The sequence below is a fragment of the Thamnophis elegans genome, chromosome 2 (assembly GCF_009769535.1).
Source record: "Thamnophis elegans isolate rThaEle1 chromosome 2, rThaEle1.pri, whole genome shotgun sequence".
NCBI lineage: Eukaryota > Metazoa > Chordata > Lepidosauria > Squamata > Colubridae > Thamnophis > Thamnophis elegans.
Window position 1 is genome coordinate 52,412,561 of NC_045542.1, and position 19,504 is coordinate 52,432,064.

At 41.8% G+C, this 19,504-nt stretch overlaps 1 protein-coding gene across 2 annotated transcripts in view; it reads right to left on the reverse strand.

Annotated features, from left to right (window-relative positions):
- Positions 1-13,250: 13,250 nt before the first annotated feature.
- FDXR (ferredoxin reductase) overlaps positions 13,251-19,504 on the reverse strand; it is a 46,651-nt gene continuing 40,397 nt past the window's right edge. For both annotated transcript variants that reach the window (XM_032211854.1, XM_032211855.1), the window contains exons 9-12: positions 18,813-19,012; positions 17,555-17,726; positions 17,042-17,215; positions 13,251-14,293 (exon numbers count right to left, since the gene is read on the reverse strand). In XM_032211854.1, coding sequence (XP_032067745.1) covers positions 14,163-14,293; positions 17,042-17,215; positions 17,555-17,726; positions 18,813-19,012 — 677 coding nt within the window. In that variant the 3' untranslated portion in view covers positions 13,251-14,162. The remainder of the gene's footprint in view (positions 14,294-17,041; positions 17,216-17,554; positions 17,727-18,812; positions 19,013-19,504) is intronic.

Here is a 19,504-nt window from a genome sequence, read left to right on the forward strand (position 1 = left end):
CATAAAAGTAATGAAAAATGTCAAACCTGCAGGAAATCAATGGGTTATGGTTGAAATGCTGAAAGCTGGTGGTCACAGTTTACATAAGGTACTAGCAAAACTATACTCAAGATGCCCCAGAAAAAAAAAAAACCTAATGCATGGGAAAATGCTGAAGTGATTCTTATACACAAGAAAGGAGCCCAAGATGATTTTAAAAACTATTACCCAGTTTAGTCATTTACAAGCTTTTCACCAAGATAATAGCGAAAAGAATACTGAGAACATTAAATGATGCACAGCCTAGATAATATCATCTATCCTTTTCTCACAGCCTGCCTTGAAGAAGTATGTCGCAAACTAGACTGGGCAAAAGATGGAATAAATTCAATGGCACCAATTTAAATCACTTAAAACTTGCAGATGATATTGTTCTCTTCTTACAAATCCCAAAAGAGCTACAAAGATACATACAAGAGCTGCCCAAAGCAGGAGAACCATTTGGCTTTAAAAAAAACACCTGAAAAACCCAGGTTATGTTTAATAAATTTGCTAAAGGAAGAAAAAAACATTTATAACTGGAGAAGAACTAGATCTGGTCGACCATTATATATACCTTGGCCAACGGATCTCAATGGAAGGCGATACAATAAAGAAAATTGAATGGGATGTTAAATATGATTGGTGGGCATTCAGCAAGTTAAGCATAATTTTCAAGAACAACCTCCCCCTCTGCCTGTAGATAAAAGTTTTTGATCAGTGCGTTCTACCTGCTCTAACATATGCCGGTGAAACATGGACACTAACCTCACAATCTATACAAAAGCTACAAGTGGCACAAAGGGCCATGGAAAGACATATGCTTGTATCATTCATTACAAGACAAGATAGAAAGACCTGCACAGGAATTAGAGAACAAACAAAAGTATACAATATCATCAAGAAAATAGAATAACTGAAATGGAAATGGGCTGATCACATAGCAAGAACTAATGGCAGGTGGACCAAGGCAGTCATAGAATGGACACCCCACCTTTGATAAAAAGTGTCCATGAAAGAGACCTAAAACAAGATGGATGGATGACATTAGCAAGTGTTGCGAGCCCAATTGGCAAAAGAAAGCTCAGGACCATAGAACAGGGGTGAAATTCAGCAGGTTCTGACAGGTTCTGGAGTACCGGTAGCGAACATTTTGAATAGTTCAGACAACCGGAAAATACCACCTCTGGCTGGGTCCAGGGGTGGGAATAGAGATTTTGCAGTATCCTTCCCCCAGGAATGGGAAGGTAATGGGGATTTTGCAGTATCCTTCCCCTGCCATGCCCACGAAGCCATGCCCACAGAATCGGTAGTAAAAAAAATTGAATTTCACCACTGTCATATAGGCTGTAAACATGCAGAAGAAGCCTTCGACCTGCAGTGGATACACAATGGCTAAAATGATCATTCTTGTGTTACTGTCTAAATTAAAACCTAAACTCACCACAACAGGGTTATAACAGCATGAACAGCTCATAGGATCACAGGATGATCTAAGAAAGCAGAGCACGCCAGGGGAATATGTCTTGGAACAGTCTGAAGCCTTTGTAAAATCATTTTCAGAACTGAGTCCATCTGCTGCTTAGCCAGTCTCTTGAGCAGATTGCTTTAGACACCAGCTGCAGGCATGAGTTCTGACAAGCTTTTAAATGGGCACACTTTCAGACTGTGGAGTACTCTCCTGAAGCATACCTTGTGAAGTTCAAATCCTTGGATAGTAGGAAATAACCCATAATTGAGAGATAAGCTGCTTAATTGTGAAAAATAAACAGCCTCATCTGAACTGAGTTTCACACAGATTTTCCAATGAATGTCTATGGAGATTCGCAGTCATCCAGGTCATGGTTGTCCCAAAGTTGCTTTTTCAAGAGGCTTGGAATCTTCTTGGAACGGTTGAAAGGACTGTGTTGTAGACTGGAGATAGATGATGTCATATCTCTCCCCTCTGTTGAGAGAGGGCTGTTCAAACACAGTCCTTTCAAGGTTTCAAGAAGGCTGCTCACCCATTTGCACCACTCAGATGACCCTCAGGACACAGATAAACTTCCAGGTGGCCTCAAGGACTCTCTAAAAGGACGCAAATGACCAAATGTCTGCAAGGAGTACAAATCCATTCTCCACCATCCAGTCAGAGCTAAAGAAGTTTCTTGGGTGAGAAGCGAAATGTCCTCAAAGAAAAACCAGAAACTCTAGTTGCCTCTTTAAAAAGCACCCTTGAGACCTTATCTGATAAACCTACTGTATAGCTTTTGCAGATATGTGGTTCTGGTTGTTCTGATCCATTTTCAAGGGCCTGTTGATATGTTCTGGTTGTGCCAAAGCAATGTACTCTCAAAGGAAGGGAAAAGACACACACACACACTCTGCACATGTAATTTGAATTCAGAGAATGTGAGTAAGTGCAACAGATAAACAGAAAACAAAGAGGAAAAAGATGATTGCAGCAAACAATCCCGAAGAATGAAAAAATGTTAAGGTGTCAGGGATATGACTAGAGCAGGGCACAAAGGTACATGGATTCTGGTCTCAGAAAACATGAGAGAGAAAGAGAGAGAGAGATGAGACAAGAGGAGGGGAGAGGCGATACACAGAGATCAATAAGGATGGGCTTAGTGCTATTTGCTTAAGTCAGAGCAGGGGGGAAAAAGATAGCAGCAATCAACTGTGAAGGGAGAGATAAAGTATTTTGCATACAGATACCTGCTATCATCAGTGCTTGCAAATGGTGGTGCTACCAAACAATCCTTTAAAATTACCATGCTGTTTGCCGCAGAAGAAAGATTGGGAGATCAGCCTGTGTTTGTGATGTGAACAAGAATGAAATGAGGTTAGAAAAAAGTTCAAGGGGCTAGGCAGCAGCCCTATGTATCTTAACTCCCATCATCATCACTCCATCTGGGTTCGATCATTGTAGAAACAAAAAGCTTACTTTAAAAAAAAAAAGTAAGTTTCCAGACAGTTATTATATTTATAACTTCTAAAGCTTCAGTGATTACCCTACATCTCATCCAGTTGAGTACTACCTCTGATACACAAGCCACCTATTGAGTACTATTGCCCGGCCCCTACCTATTAGTGAAAGCTCATTTTGCTGCTGTCAAGTACTTCAAAAGTGACACCAAAGTTAGAAACTTGCTGCTTGGTTTTATATATTTGTGACAAGATAAAGGAATGGATTTTTAATAATAATAAGAAAAAAAACATATTTTGCAATTTATTGCCTAGATCTCTTTAGGATGTAATACATAGGTGTCAAACCCACGGCGTCATGTTGCCATCACGTGACGTTCCGCAATGTTTTTCTCATTCGCGGAGCTGGGAAGGGCGTGGTCTGTGCATGACCCATCCAGCCCATGGACCACCAGTTTGACACCCCTGATGTAAATAGGTTTAAGCGATGTATGCGTCCTCTTTTTTTCCCTTCCCTGCAGAGTTCCACACCTCACAATTAAACCATTGTTAGTTTTCCCATGGATTATTGACAAAGCTACAGTTGGTTGGTTTGGCAACATGGGAGGACAGAAACCTGACAAACCAAATGGATATGCCATTACAATTTGCTAAACCCAAACCAAACAAATCCCATTTAAGCTGAATCTCAAATGTGAACCCAAGCGATGCATTCCTTGAGCTGTTAAGTAGCAGAAATGGGGTCTAAGCAATGCTCTTTTCTTTTCCAGCTCTACTCCCTTTTCCAAGACCCTTGGCAGGACTTGCACACAGGCCAACTTGGCAGTGGAATGGAGCCTCTGGAGCCAGCAGCCTTCAAAGCCATCTGTTCATCGGATGAAGGGCCATTAAACAAAGGACCATGAAGCCATGCACCAACCGGCTGCTGGCTTGATGATTCATGGAAGTTAATGTCAGGGAACTTTTAAAGCGGGATGTCACCCCAGCAGATGGGGGTAATCTAGCAAATTTGTTTCTACGATTTAATTAAACAGATCACTTTTGAAAGAAAGGGCTTGCTGCTTCCCTTCTCCATTTACATCTGAATCACCCTGATGTACATCCTGGTCCAAAATGGAGATTGGAACCTCCATTCTTCCAGCTCTCCTAAGCATTAAAAGAGCCAAGAAAACAAGCAGTCTGACTCCTGGGATAACACCAGGCATACGTTGATGAAAAATGCAGACAGTGAGGAGGTTAGGAAGTTAAGCAGTCAGGGAGCACCAGCCATGTGTTGCTCCTCCACAGAGGAGCAACATGTTTAGAAATGCAATGGGAAGGAAATGGCAGTCTTTGGAGGTCAGCTAATAAAATGGGCATTTGCTTTGGAGAATGGGTGATTTTGGCACTATCAAGGCTGCCTCAGGATCTGGTGAATGTTTATTCTCTTCCCTCTCCATTAAGCTATATACTGCAGGCCAGGAAATGGCTGCTATATTGTTGTTATTGTTTGATCAGTTTCAATTAACTGGGTGTTATTCACTGAGTTGAGCATGTGTTCAAATTATACTTGTAGGGTTGTTGGTTTGGTTTGTTGTTTGCATTTGGTTTGTGGTTATTTGTATTCTACTTTGACTCCTGGGCCAGCTATGCCAAGGATTGTTGAGCCAGAGTGTCAAGTACAGTTTGGGATGTTTCTTATCCTATTTCATTTGTCTTCTTCTAACTGGTGATAATGAAGATTGTCTCTTAGATCTTTCTCCACCCAAAATACAGGTCTAAAACTGATCTGAGGCCCCCATAAAAGAAAATGGCTGGCTAAGGATCATTGGGACATGACTGACTGACTGAACAAATACAATCAACCTTATGTAATGGGATTTCACAATTTCTGGCTAGGCGTCTAGCGCTTTTATTAATTAGGAAAGGAAAACCATGAGACTCCATTCGTAGAAATCAAATGTACTTTTACTAATTAAAAATGGTTAAAGAGAATGCATAGCGAAGTCTGGTTAATTAGGCGCGAAAGCAGTTGATATATAGAATAGCCCATTCCCCACCCCTTGGCATCACCATCCCAGCCCAATCATAAGTCTTTCAAGTGTCAGGTGTGAGATAACTTCAAAAGGCATCACGAAGATGGAATGTCGGTGCCGTTAGTCCAGGCAGGAAACACCTACGCATGCGCAGTCTGAACAGTCGATGAGCTCCAGAACTTTCCTCCAGCACAATGAGTAACCCCTCCCAAATACCATGCCCTCCCTCCCCGTTTCATGGCAGCTGAAGCGACAGCAAAGCAGAAGCTGACATCACGTATGTGCAAGGGGAATCTTTACCTTATTAAGTGTTACCTCATTGAAAAGGCCATTTCTGTCTCACTCTATAGTTGTCCAAACTCAGGTTCTTCTCCTTGTTGCTGGAAAAAAAATACACATTGGATGTTTGTCTTTCGCCCTTGGTTTCTCTAGTGGCAATAAAAGTACCGGACTACCAATCCTCTACCATACCTTCTGCCTTCCAAGAAGCACCAGGGTTAATAACAGGAGATAACCAAGCAGGGTTTCTGCTGCGTATGGTTTGCACACACAATAGATAGCAGCATGATAACCCCCAGAGAGGATTCAAACTGCCTTCTTTCTATCCTTGAGTCAGCAGGACAGACATGAAACATGCTACCGCCAATGTTGATCCTTTTTCTGTCTCAAGCTTCTGTAGCCACCTCCCACCAAGGTAACGAAAATTAAAGAATTTCATATACGTTAAGATTGTCCTTGAACAGTGGGGGAAAAACTACTTTTAACACACTGCAGCTCAGAATGACTCCAAGCTGTCTCAATTATGAGCTGGGAATGAGAAGAGGTCATTGGAGAAATGGTTACAAGTTCCTCCATTTATAGTTTCTCCATTCTTTTCTGCTTTCAAACTACCTGCTGAGACGGGACATTATTTCCCTTGAGATCTATATAACCCACCTGGGACTTTATAGGGGTGCTTAAAGCTTAAGAGTGCACAAATTGGGTAAAAGAAGACACAAGGGCCTTTTAACTCCAGTTTTACATTATTGCATGTTTTTTTAAAGAGCTTTTCTTTCCCAGTGTTTAATACAGTACATGGTGAAAGGCAGGATACTGTACGCTTAATAATACTTAGAGTGTTCAATTCTTAGAGCAGTCAACCAAATTAAAGAAATACAAGCATGCATTGGTGCTGATGCTTTTAAGCAGTAAAAACTTTATCTCAGTTGGGAAATGTAGACTTTTTAAGAAGAGTATTCTAATGTCTTACAGATCCATCTTTCTTAATCTCTGTTCTCAAGGCTGTGTAATTCTTTATGTGTATCTCCAAAGTGCACCAAATAAGTACAAGGAGAAATTCATAGCAGTAAATTACACTTTTAGCTGTTGCTCTTGACCTTCATGTGTCTGAGAAAGTATCTAAAACAACATTTAAAAATGGCTTGTGCTGTTTGATCACTGTCAGATAAAAGTAGGGTTGTTTGTTCTTTTTAAGGGAAGCCCTCTTCATGAATGGAGATTAACACGCTCAGGTTCAGCAGAGCTCAATGCCTTTAACACAGGCAGAACCAATGGCACAAAAACAAGATCTTTCTGAGCTCTTTAATGAGGGGCCTCCATTTTGCAGGAGAACACATTTGCCATACTGAAGAATCTACACATGTCTACAGGCTGGCTTTCATGCTTCAAAAGCTACCTTTTGGCTGAGATCTGGGCATCACAGTTTACACATTGGGAAGTTGCCTGGCTTGGGAAAGACTGATACAGGGGTGGGATGCTGGGGGTTCACAGGGGTTCGGGAGAACCTCTAAGATTCTATTCATTCGGAGAACCCCCAAATTCCACTCCTGGCTGGCCCCGTCCAGCCCTCCCCTCCTAGGAGTCCCTACATGGCCCATTTTGGATGCAGGTAAGTGCAGGGCACATGTGGAGGCTCGGAGAGGATGAAAAACAGGCCTACTGGAAGTTCAGGAAGTTTCCAGAGGGCTTCCGGATCCTGGGGAGGCCTATTTTTGCTCTCCCGGAGGCTTGATGAAAGCCTCCAGAGCCAGGGCATAGCAAAAACACACTGCCTTCCCCGTCGGGGTGCAGGAGGTTGACTAAGACACGCCCACCATGGACACGCCCACCCAGCAACTGGGCAGAGAACCCCTTGCTAAAAAAAATTAAGCTCAGCCCTGAATACTGCACCCCAATACTGTCAGGACTAACTTGATCGCCACTCTCTTGGTTTCAAGCAGGAGTTTCTCCAGCTTGTCACGTAGGGTTGTTGAGGATTGAAGCTGGGCTAATGTATGCAAAACATATCCTCTGTCACGAGACTTCCCAACTTCTTTTCCAGTATAAGGATATTGGCAGGGACCTGATGGATCAGACCTCTGGCCCATTTGGTCCAGCAGTCTCTTCTCACAGTGGTCAACCAGCTACATGTCAGTCCCTATTTGCAAATGGAACAGTGGTGGGGTTCAAAAAAATTTATTACTGGTTCTGTGGCAGGGCTTGGTGGGCATGGCTGAGGAAGGATACTGTAAAATCTCCATTCCCCCTCACTCCAGGGGAAGGTTACTGCAAAATCCCCATTCCCTCCCGATCAGCTGGGACTCAGGAGGCAGAGAATAGATGGGGGTGGGGCCAGTCAGGTGCTATTTACTGGTTCTCCAAACTACTCAAAATTTCTGCTACCAGTTCTCCAGAACTGTTCAGAACCTGCTGAATACCACCTCCGAAATGGAAGCAATTTCAAACAAATGTCTATGATTGGGAAGTTGAACAGGGTTGGTGACATGGTTGTTTTTATTGCTTTTTAATATGGGCTGCTTAGGATAGCTGTACAGGTAGTCCTCAACCTGCAACCTTTCCTTTAGTGACCAAAGTTACAACGGCACTGAAAAAAAGAGACTTATATCCATTTTTCCTACTTACAACTGTTGTAGCATTCCCGACTACATGATCAAAATTCAGAAGCTGTTACTTACCCGTTACTTAACAACTGCAGTGATTCGCTTAACAACTGTGGCAAGAAAAGTTGTAAAATGGGGCAAAACTCACTGAACAACTGTGGTCGTATGTCAAGGACCACCTGTATATAAGATAAGCAGCTGTATAGGTTGTATAACTAATTATCTCATGGTGACAAAACCTTCCCACTGGCTTTGATCAGATACAAAAAACAGCTGAATACCTTCGGGCAGGAATAACGAGGAGGAGAATTCGTTGTGGGGAAAAATATCTACCCATTATCCATTCATTTTTTCCCCCCTGGAAAAGACTGGAAGCTTGTGAGCACACATGGATTATTTTGAGAAGCCCCACTAGGAAAATTTAAAAAAAAATGCTTTATGTTTAAATTGGGGAGAGAGGGAGAGAGCATGCAAAGGATGTGCTCTGACACCAGCCTTGTACTGATAATCAAACCCACATATGCATGAATAGAATAGATACACAGAAGCCACAGAAGCCAAGTCCTTTGCTTGCAAACCAGTTGAGCATTCTACAAAAAGTCCATGGGTATGCAATAAACACTCCTTTGTTGGCGATCCAGATGGAAATGGAAGTTTGTTTATTGCCACGCTGAAGAGGTTCAGATAAGACATAGTGTGAGTTGTTTGATTCTGGCAGAACATGCTGATGAACCCACCCATTCTGGCTTCTTGACAAGTAGCAACTGCCTTCTTTATAGCCAAGTAAGAAAAATGACAAGAAAGGGAACGCCTATGAAATTACATATTCACATTCGCCTTTGAAATGAATCTGCTTTTTAATAAGGTGTTTTTTTTAATAGTAACAAGGTTTACAAAAAGATACACAGAACTAGAAAAAAGGAAGGATTATCTAAACATGTGACATATCCATCAAACAGTAAACCATATTTTAAAAATTCTAGATTAAAGAAAACAAATAATACCCTATTGTTGTATGATATAAAATCAATGCCAAAGGGAAACATATTGCATTATTTTTTATCAGTAGTTAAAATTGCTTTTCCAAAACTGATAAAAAATGTTTTAAATCCAATCTTTAATTGCAGGAATAAAAACTACTTTTCCAATTCCTCAAAATAATTCTCTTTCCAATACAGCCATTATAATTGAATAACCAAATTCCAGAGATGTGGGGCATAGTTCAACAGTATATTAACATATTTAATATTACAAATTTTCCCATAAATCTACTTATGATAATACATTATTCCAGAAAGATATCAGTTGCTTACAAGACCAAATTATGTGAGGCCCCTCAAATTTTTACATTGTCAACTAAGAAAATCTGACATACATTTTTTCAAATACATTCTTTGGGGCACCCAGAATAGATGAATGAATTTGATGAATCAGTTTTAATCTTAATGCCAAGGAAATTGATTTAACATTTTTAAGACATGAAATTATTGATATCCCATTATTGGATGTACCATTTCTTTAGGTCATAATCTATGTCATTAATATCAACTTTGGAAATATTCTTTAGCTTTTGAAACAAATACAATGCGGGTTTATTTTTTAACTTACTCCATCAGAGATGGAAGCACCTCAAATTTCTCAGAAGCAGCTGCAGCAAGTGGCCCACATTGACCCATCAAGATGTGCTGGGTTGATTATATTACTTCTTTTTAATACGTAAATAAATCAACCAAGGTTTGAAATACCCAGATTTTAGCACAATGGAAGCCATTGCTTTCATGGCTATTATGTATCCAGAACAAGCTCAGAAGTTTCCCAGTTCCGGGGCAACTGTTCCACAAAACCAATTCTTTATTGCCCTTTTCTTCCTACTGGGTTAAAATATTATCCAGCCTTCCTTGAATTGGCAGTAAAACCTCCCATCATAAATTTGGCTGTGCAGAACCTCAATCCCATCTTGCCCGAGTTACATCATTTGTGATTCCCTATGAAATTATATAATTCCGATTTGGAGGATTTGCACATTGCTACAGGCAGGATGATCAGCTTTATCCTCTGGTTTTACCGTCATCCCCTTCAACGCATTATCTGCCAGCCGGTAAATATGCATCATTTGCAAACTGAATGGGGGGTTGAGTCTGATGTTATTGTGCCGTTCTGCAATTTGGAGACTTTGTCTGGGCCTCCTTAAGTGAGTTTGCTTGTCTTCATCTCACTCCCATCTCAATTTTTCATAATACAAAATAAAGACCCATATGGGAAGACAGTTCCAAATGATAAGCATGAGTATATCAAACATTCTAAAATTAACCATGCAACACATCAGATTTTGATTCAGACTCTTCAATTAAGATCCAAGGAGAAGCCAGGGCAGAAGGAAAGAGGAACAGACAAGAGGAAGGGAATGGTAAAGGGATGAAAGGAACTGAAGAAAAAAAATGCTACAGGAAAGAGCAATTGGGAGAGAAATTACTGTGGTGCCCCCTGGTCAATGACCCAAAGGGCCATGAAGCATCTGCCCTGTCTACAGTACAGACCTGGTCACACTTACAAACGGTCACCTTGTCTTCAAAATCATGGTTGACAAAACATTACATTATTATTATTTTTTTGACATCTTGAAGTGTGCAGGGAACAATGTAATATTGAGGAGGGAGAGGCTATTATATTTCAGTACACAAAGAGGTGATTTAAGATTGTTTAAGAAGAAGAAAATGAAATGAGGGTCATGAAGCCAAGGAGGAAGATTGTGGCATTCAGGACAATATGCTTCTGCAGTACATTTCAAATGGACAAATGCCCAACATGAATCCCTCAAGACCTTTACTCATCTTCCTTACCTCTGTTTTTCCCCCCAATTTGGTACACTATCATTTCTTCAGGAAGCTAGAAGCACTGTCAATATGGCAATAGATAAGGAAAGTTTTAAGAATGAGGCGCTAAGGTAAACAGAACAGTCTTTATTGTTCAAAGGTTTTATTTCTTTTAAAACACAAATATTTCATCATTCGTCAATCATTAAAACATCGAAGTACAATTTTTTTTGTGTGTGTGTGCCCCTCTCTCCCTCCACCCCTCCTACCCCCCTCCTTCCCCCCCCCTTCCCAGAACCCGTACATGGTATGGATTTTTAACAAACACAGTCTAAAATCTATTGAAGAAAAAAAAAAGAAATAAAGAAATTAATGACATTCTGCATTGATCTTAGCTTCTTCTTGCTGAACTAACTTTAAACAATTTAAATCATTTCTGATCTTAAGCATAGGCTAACTGGAATTTCTTGGTCCCGTATTTATTTTGTATATAGTCAATCCATTTTTTCCAGTCTCGTTTATATCTCTCATTTGAGTGGTCTTTAAGATATGCCGATATTTTAGCCATCTCGGCTAAGTTTGTGACTTTCAATGTCCATTCTTGGATTGTAGGCAAGTCTTCCTTCTTCCAGTATTGCGCTACCAACAGTCTTGCTGCCGTTATTAGGTGCAGAATCAAGTTAGTCTCTACCACTGTAAAGTCAGTACATATACCTAGTAAAAATAACTGAGGAGTAAACTTTATCCTTCTTTTAAAAATATTTTGCATAACCCACCATATTTTTATCCAGAATGCCTTAACCTTTTGGCAGGTCCACCATATATGATAATATGTAGCATCGAGAGAACCACACCTCCAACATTTAGGCTGTAAAGAACAGTCTTTATTAACGTGGAACAGGCAACAGCGAAATCAGAACGAACGAAGCCCTCCTGACAGCTATTTATATTTGACAGCTGTCAGGCAGGTGGCCAATCGGCGGCTGGCATTTTTTCCGCCGGCCGGCAAGCCGCCAAAGCCAATCAGGAGCTTGAGCCTCTGGCCACGCCTGCCGGCTGCGTCGGAAGGACACAACACCCCTTCCCCCCAGACAGGGCATGCGTAGTCCTTTAAGTAGGTCGGTCTTCTGCGCACTCGCTGCAAATGCTTAGGAGTGGGAATGTCCGTCATCAATGGAGGAGGAGGTCTGCTGCTGTGACGCATCAGACTTGAAGGCCCGGCCTCCGGACCCGCAGGAAAGTTCGAAGGTAAGTGTCCTTCACTTGCTGCGGCGGGTCGAGAGGCATCGTGTGCACCGGGGTCGGTGCAGAAAGAGCCCTGGCGGTGGCAAACATTTCTGGCCGCAGTAATGTAGGAAGGTGCCCCGTCTTCTCCCCTCAGGGAGATCGGAGAGGTCATGAGCCTGGAGGCAAACCTCGAACCTCTTGAGAAATGCGTCCCAGGATTCAGCCTCTGGCCGAAAAGTGATGAAAACCGAAGAAGGAGCCAAGGCTGGGATGATAACGGGGTCCGTGTTGCCCACCTTCGTCGCCAGTTTTAAGAACGAGGCGCTGAGGTAAACAGAACAGTCTTTATGAACGTGGAACAGGCAACAGCGAAATCAGAACATGAACGAACGAAGCCCGCCTGACAGCTATTTATATTTGACAGCTGTCAGGCGGGTGGCCAATCGGCGGCTGGCATTTTTCCCAACGGCCGGCAGGCGCGCCAGAGCCAATCAGAAGCCTGAGGCTCTGGCCACGCCTGCCAGCTGCGTCGAAAGAATGCAGCAGAAAGCAGAATCCTCATTCCAGTATCAGGAATTGTAATCAGAAAGCAGCTTGAAGACCAAACCTTCCCTTAACAGCCAGGCTGGATTTTTTAAAACTTTGGAGTCTATAGCGGGTGAATCAACTTCCAAGCCTGTGCCTTCCTGGTTCCAAAAATCATACTAACCAGAGATTATAGAAGTTAGAAGTCCAAGACATCTGGAGGACATCAGGTTTGCTGGAAGGCAGACTTTTAAGTAAACTTCAGAAATTCCCACAAACTTTTTAGAAGCCATCTAACTTTCTTGCTGGCTTTAAGTCATAGTGTGGCCTCATGGCGCCACCTAATGAACATTCAGGACAAGAAAGTTGATGGACCATAGGAATTTCATCTCGGAAGGAGAGGACACCCAGGTTTGTGATGTTCAACTATCTCAAATGTGAAAAGTTAGAGGCCCAAAATACTGCCTTTCTGCTCTTCGATACAGCTTCCAGTATGAGTATTAATCTCAAGCTTCAAATTGAATTTCCAATATGAATAAATAAAAAATATCCTGGTTTTTCCATCTTAATTGCTGCAACTAAGAAGTAGCTGAACTAGAATGGATGGAAATGGTTGCTTCTTGATGTGGAACCATTTTTTAGACAAATAAGAAGTGGGGAAAGATGTGAAACCCATTTCGTTTGATTTCCCAGGACTTATCAAAAATTAGTGTGCACAGGAATCTGTCAAGAATCAGTCAACTGTGTGAAGCCCAGCTCTGCATTTTCTATCTCCTTAAATTGCAAGAGCAGTAGAATAAACAGCATATGTTGTGACTAAAAGATTTATGATTGGCAACAAACTGAAGTCTAGACTGCTGACCCAGGTTCACCATTTGAGAAAGAGTTTTATTTTTAAAAATGATTATACAATACACAATAGGAGAGCTAAGTCAGGATGTGAGCAGGAAAGAATTCCAGAGCTAATAAGAAGAGTGACTGATATTGCCTTTCCTCTCTGACTTATCCTCATGATTACGAAGTCCACATTTATCTCCCCCTTTCCTCTAGAGTAACACTGACTGTCACCTTTACATCCAGAATGTTCAAAGCAACCTACAAATTGTATTCATTTATTTAATTTTCTTCAAGCCTTTGTAAGGCTGCCGAACCCATGTGGAATGCTGTGCGAATTCAATTGTGACTCTTCTACGAAGGTTGTCATGGCATCAGATCTAATGGCAAAAGTCCAGTAGAAATGCAGTGACAAGAGGGATTGTGGTGGAAATCATATCCAGAAGTTTCTTCAACTGGTTTGTATATGTGGAGTTGAGATGGGAATAAAACAGAGCAGGACCACCACTCTCAATCCCAACTCTAGCCTATAAAAGGAACCTCAAATCATTGCAAAAGCAGATAAGGCACTTACACCAGTTGATAAATCCCTGAAAATGAAACTCTAAAAGACTTCATCTGCTCCCCCTTTCCTTTTCTACAGGGATCAAGCTAAAAAGAGAACTGCTCTTTTTTGGGAGCTGCTTAGAGCATCTTCAGAGTAACGGAAAGCTTCCCAGATCAAAAATAGCAGTGAAAAACACAATGAATGCACCAGACTATAGATGAAATCCATCGCTTTGGACAGCAACAAGTTTTTGGTACCCTCAACCAATGTAGACATTCAAAACCATCAGATAATGTTGGTGGCATATCTGTAGAGTAACGAAAGGGGATTGCACAATCTGTTGCAACCTTTAAATTGTGCAGTATTGTGTTGATAATCCTGAGCAAGTCCAGTCTCATTGTCCAATCAATTCTATCATTTCCTCCTGATCGACTATTTTCTCCCGAGTCTTTCCAGACAATTTGCCTCTTGCCACTTCAACAGCATCAATCTTCTCCCAATCCGAAAAGGAAACAGGGTGAACCCCTATTAATTGGCAGAGAAAGGGGAAGTACAGATCAAAATCCAAATTAAACACACACACACACACACACACACACACACACACACGCACACACACCTACCTCAGAAATCCTCAGATGTGCTGAGGCTTCCTCAGAATCAAATTCTGAATTAAAGACACACTCTCTGCACAAAGGACTAAGCAGACTCAAAAGTCCTAGTCAAATCAAATCACTTAACCGTTTCTGGAAAGTTTCTTCTAATAGCATCACTCTATCGTCAGGGGAAAATTGCCTTTGGTTCATTTAAACATTTTGAATCAATTTAGAGGGAAGACACTAATTGAAAGCATTTAAATAAAATGACAATTTAAAAAAACCCAGTTGGGCTTTAAATCGTGTTCCCAGATATACTAGGAAAAGGCCACAGCAAAGCTGATTCAAATGCAAACACATTGTAAAAAGAGATTCCTCTATTCCTCTGAGCCTTTACCAGGTTTCACATGTCACTGTGAAATCATCCATCCTGGAGTTCTCTGGAGGACAATCTGCTTACATTTCTAAGCCTATCAAAACCGCTGCTTTATATAGACCTAGTTCTCACAGTAATACACCACTTCTGTGCCCTCCTATGTAGGGGGGGGGGGGAAGCAAGGAAATAAAGACCTGGGTGGAAAATCTGTCATATGACAAGGAGTCCCTGGCACTGCCAATCGCTTTCTGTTGTCTTTTACCTAGTAGCAATATCAACTGTGTGCTCCGAGGGACACCCTCATCCCTCTGGTATTCGAATCTCTGGATATTATGCAAATCTGCAGAAATAAATAAACCCCACAGAGGCAAGGGACTTAATTCCTAGAATGTTTATTTAAGATTGAAGCCCACAATCTCAGGAGGTAACTTCGGCATAAGAGGTTCAAGCAAAGATTTTCGTAAGCATAAGTACATAAAAGCAGGGGAGGAAACTGTCAAAAAGCCAAAAATACCATGTCATTAGAAAAATCTCACATGAATAGCATTCCTGTCCAATGTTCTGTTGATATCTCCCTTCCCCAACCGCTTTATCTGAACAGGCAGCTGAAGAGACTAGCAAAGCCTGGGGACAACATTTGGGAAGATGTGTCCTCAAGCAGGCATGTTTCCTTGAGACAAAGAGGCAAAATCCAGAGAGATCAATTCTAAGACTCAAGAAGCACACAAGCTCCTCAAGACAACTTTGGGCGGGGGGGGTGGGGTGGATTCCTTCTTTCAATATCAATTCAACAATACAAAGTAAACAACCTGAAAGTGTTACAGTGAGCACAGACTAAGTGCAAAGACATTTGTCACAACACTAGGAGATCCTGCCAAAACATTTAAGATAGAGATTTGGGTTCTAGATAAGGTGAACTGAAGATAGCTACGCAAATGTGGTGCCACTCAGGTTTACAGTTCCTTAATATGCAATCCTTAGCTCAGATATTCCCACTCATCATAGAATACAAATGCAAAGTGGGGAACTTGTCACATTCCAGTTGTATAAACTCGGGAGCTTCCACCAGCAGAGACAATGATGAAGGCTACTTAATGGTAGCCTTCTTAAGTAGCTACTCAATGGTAGCTACTTAAAATGAGGCCTTTGAACTTTGGTGCTGGAGAAGACTCCTGCAAATCCTTTGGACTGCAAGGCAATCAAACCGGTCAGCCCTAGAGGTGGTCAACCCTGGCTCCTCTTTAGAAGACCAGATCCTGAAGATGAAATACTTTGGACACCTAATAAGAAGGAAGGACTCACTGGAGAAGAGCCTGATGCTGGGAAAGATTGAGGGCAAAAGAAGAAGGGGACGACAGAGAATGAGGTGGCTGGATGGAGTCACCGAAGCAGTCAGCATGAGCTTAAATGGTAGAGGACAGGAAGGCCTGGAAGAACATTGTCCATGGGGTCACAATGGGTTGGACATGACTTCGCAACTAACACCACCATCACTTAATGGTTTATTTTAGTAGCATTCTGCTGGCCACAGATTCTTCAACTGTGCATTAGAACAAGGTTTCCCAACCTTGGCTGGGGGATTCTGGGAGTTGACATCCACACACCTTAAAGTTGACAAGATTGGAAAACGGGATTGTTTATGCTAAGCATTGGAAGGAAAAGGGGATGCCGGCTGTTGAAGTGTGGATTTTAAAATTAACTGAATTGGCAGAGAAGGCAAAATTAGATGCTTTGATTAGAAACAATGGGTTCGACACATTTATAAGAGAGTGAAAGATTTGTGGACTTTCTACATGTTATATACAATAACAAATGGTTAACAGAGGGATTTTGAAGATTAGTTTTACTTTTTACCTGTTGACTGGTGTTTTTTTTTACATGCATATAGTGAACAGACATTGGATTGATTCAATTACTAGACTATTAGTTTTCCATATAAGGGACATCTGTTTATGTAATATATTTTTTAAAAAAGTATAGATGGGAAAGTTTATAACTCTTTGCAGCCTGTTATGTGAGGGGAGGAGAATACATCAGTTTTTTGTTGTATTTTGTCAGCATTCAGGGGGGTGGATTTTTTATGTTTAATATTAGTTATCAATGATGTATTCAATATCCATATTTTTTTCTACACATTTTTTGTTGGTGGTGGTGTCAGATGTTTGTTAGTTTGTTTTCTCTTTCTCTTTATTTTGTATTTTATCTTTGAAGATAAAAATTGAATAAATACGTAAGAAAAAGATTGGAAAGCAGGATATTAGTGAGACTAAGAGGTAATTGCAAAATATGTTGCATACACACCTCGGGATTGAAGGATGTGGCTCACTAAATCAAAGCCTTCCTTGCCACTGGAGAGCTGCAAGACACCGGACTGCAGATCTTCTAGCACAGACTGGGCTGTGTCAAAGCTGTCATTCATAGTTGTGATGATTACACCTGTGGGTCCCCTCTTTACCCAGCCACTGCAATAGAGCCCTGGAAAACATAACGACCAACCAGGCAATTGAGACCCAGTGCTTTATTTTGAACAGATCCAAACAATGGTCAGGTAACTTCTTGTGGTACATTCATTCAAAGTCTCCTGCTAAAGCCAGGGAGAAGATCATTCAATTATACTTGCACTACCTGTATACAAGATGAGGTCTGGAAAGACTAAATTCTTCTTCTTCTTTAGTGGATAACATAGGTGTGTATCTGAGTCCCAATAATACACGCTGGCCATTCATCGTTCAGCCTTGTAGCCGAACTCTCTGATTCCCCATTGTCTTTATCACACCAATTTCTACTACCTGGCACAGCACGAGTTCTACTCACCTGGTGCCCCAAGAACTCTGCCTGAATTGTTGGGAATAACACCTCGCTTGCTGTCAAAGGGCACTGCAGGATCTATTGGAAGGCTTTTGTATCCAATGCTGCTAAAAATCAGGCCAGACCTTAATTCCTCAATTTCTCCAGTGGGAACTGCTTTCATGGCATCTCCTGCTCCCTGAACAGCCCAGAAATGGGGGAAAAACGGAGAAGGACAATGTTAGGGTGACCATCCTATAAACCACGATCAGGTAATTCCCTTGTTTAAATAGCATTCAAGGAAGTGTGAATGTTCTGACCCAGGCTTCCCGGGCCCATGAAGCAAACTCCTTGTCCTGACAAAAACTCCTTTTATTAATTTACTATGAATTCTGCTCATTCACATCCAGCAAAGTCTTTCAAGGAAGGATTTACAGTCACAGACCTTATCTGGCTTGGAGAGCTGACAGGCTGATATCTGCAAAACTTAGCAAGGAGTCTAAGGAGAGTCACTACCAATTTAGCAAACTAATTGTCTCATGTAAACTCCCCTCCCCTTTTGTTCCTCTTTTGTTTCCTCTGGGAGGGGCCATTCATCGTCCACTTGTGGCCTTACTCCCAAGTCGACCCCTGTTCTTTAGCCTGTTCCTTCGTCTGGCAACTCTGGGCATGTGCACACTGGGAACAGGCTCCAGCTGTTCGTCTGCCTCACTGATGTCTGGACTCTGAAGGCAGCTGATGACTGGCATGCTGCTCTGTCCCCCCCCCTGCCCCCTCTGACACAGAGCCCTCATTAGAGCCCTCCCGACTCCAGGACCGGCCCATGTTCCTTCCCAACCTCCTCACTGTCTGAATTTGCTGCCAGCTCTGGCCGCTGGCAGGCCACAACAGTGAATGGAATGGGAGCCCACCTTAAGATGCTATGGAGTCTAACAAAAAATAGTTGCAAATCAGTTCTTAGCTAATTCTCCTCCTAGATGTTGGGAGCTTTATTATCAGGACACCCTCCTATAAATGCAAAACAAACAGAAAGAGTTATTCCCACAATGCTACACAGAACATGAATCCTTGGAGACACATATAGTGGCTTCCGGAGAGCCTCCCTTTTAAGCAGAGTGCAGGCAGTTACCCTGATACTTCTAATTAGAGTGGGAAAATAAAACTATATTTAATTTATTGCTAAAAAGATGTCAGTGTGAAGGTTGTTGCCAACCTTAAAGGGATAAATTAAGGACAAGGCAAAAGTTAAGAGGGCTGAAGGCCCAGAAAATGTTTGAGATCGTACTTCCAACCTGTTGACAGCTAACTGGATCGCTCTTGCTCTCTTGCCATCCATGGTGGGTAACACTTCCACTGGACTGCGCAGAAACTTCAATCTCCACTCTCTGGATGCTGAAGCCCAGCAGCCACCCACTTCCTCAGGTGGTTCTTCCAAAGCTGTCTTGGTCATCAGCTCCATCAGGCGTTTCTTTGGTCTTGGGATGTCTGAAAATTTAAAAAGTATTGGGAAACAAGGGGTTTTCCAGGAGGCAGAGTTTACCACTGCGTGAGTGATGCTGAACAGAATAACCTGAAAAAAGACTGCCCCCTCACAATGTAACCATTCAGTATCAGCAGCCATGAACTCAAGAGGGTTTGTGTGTGTGTGCTTACGAAGGGGGATGCTTCTAGCGAAACAAAACTTCACTGTAATTCTCTAAGATGGGCTTCCAGGCCAAGCAGCTTGGAGCGGAAATGTATGGAGGCCAGTGATGGGAGGCAACTAAGAGAGGGGAAAATTAGATATGAGGAGTTCTGGCGATCCATTACTGGATCACTTGACTTCATGTAAACTATATCTTTCTCAACAAATGGAGTTAAGGTTCGTTCTTACTTAGAGGTTCAAGCTGAGCAGGTCTGACACTGATTTTCATTTCCTTTCTCTCACTCCCTCACTCCCTTTCTTTTCCTATGTTATTTTTGGTGTGTGTTTGTATG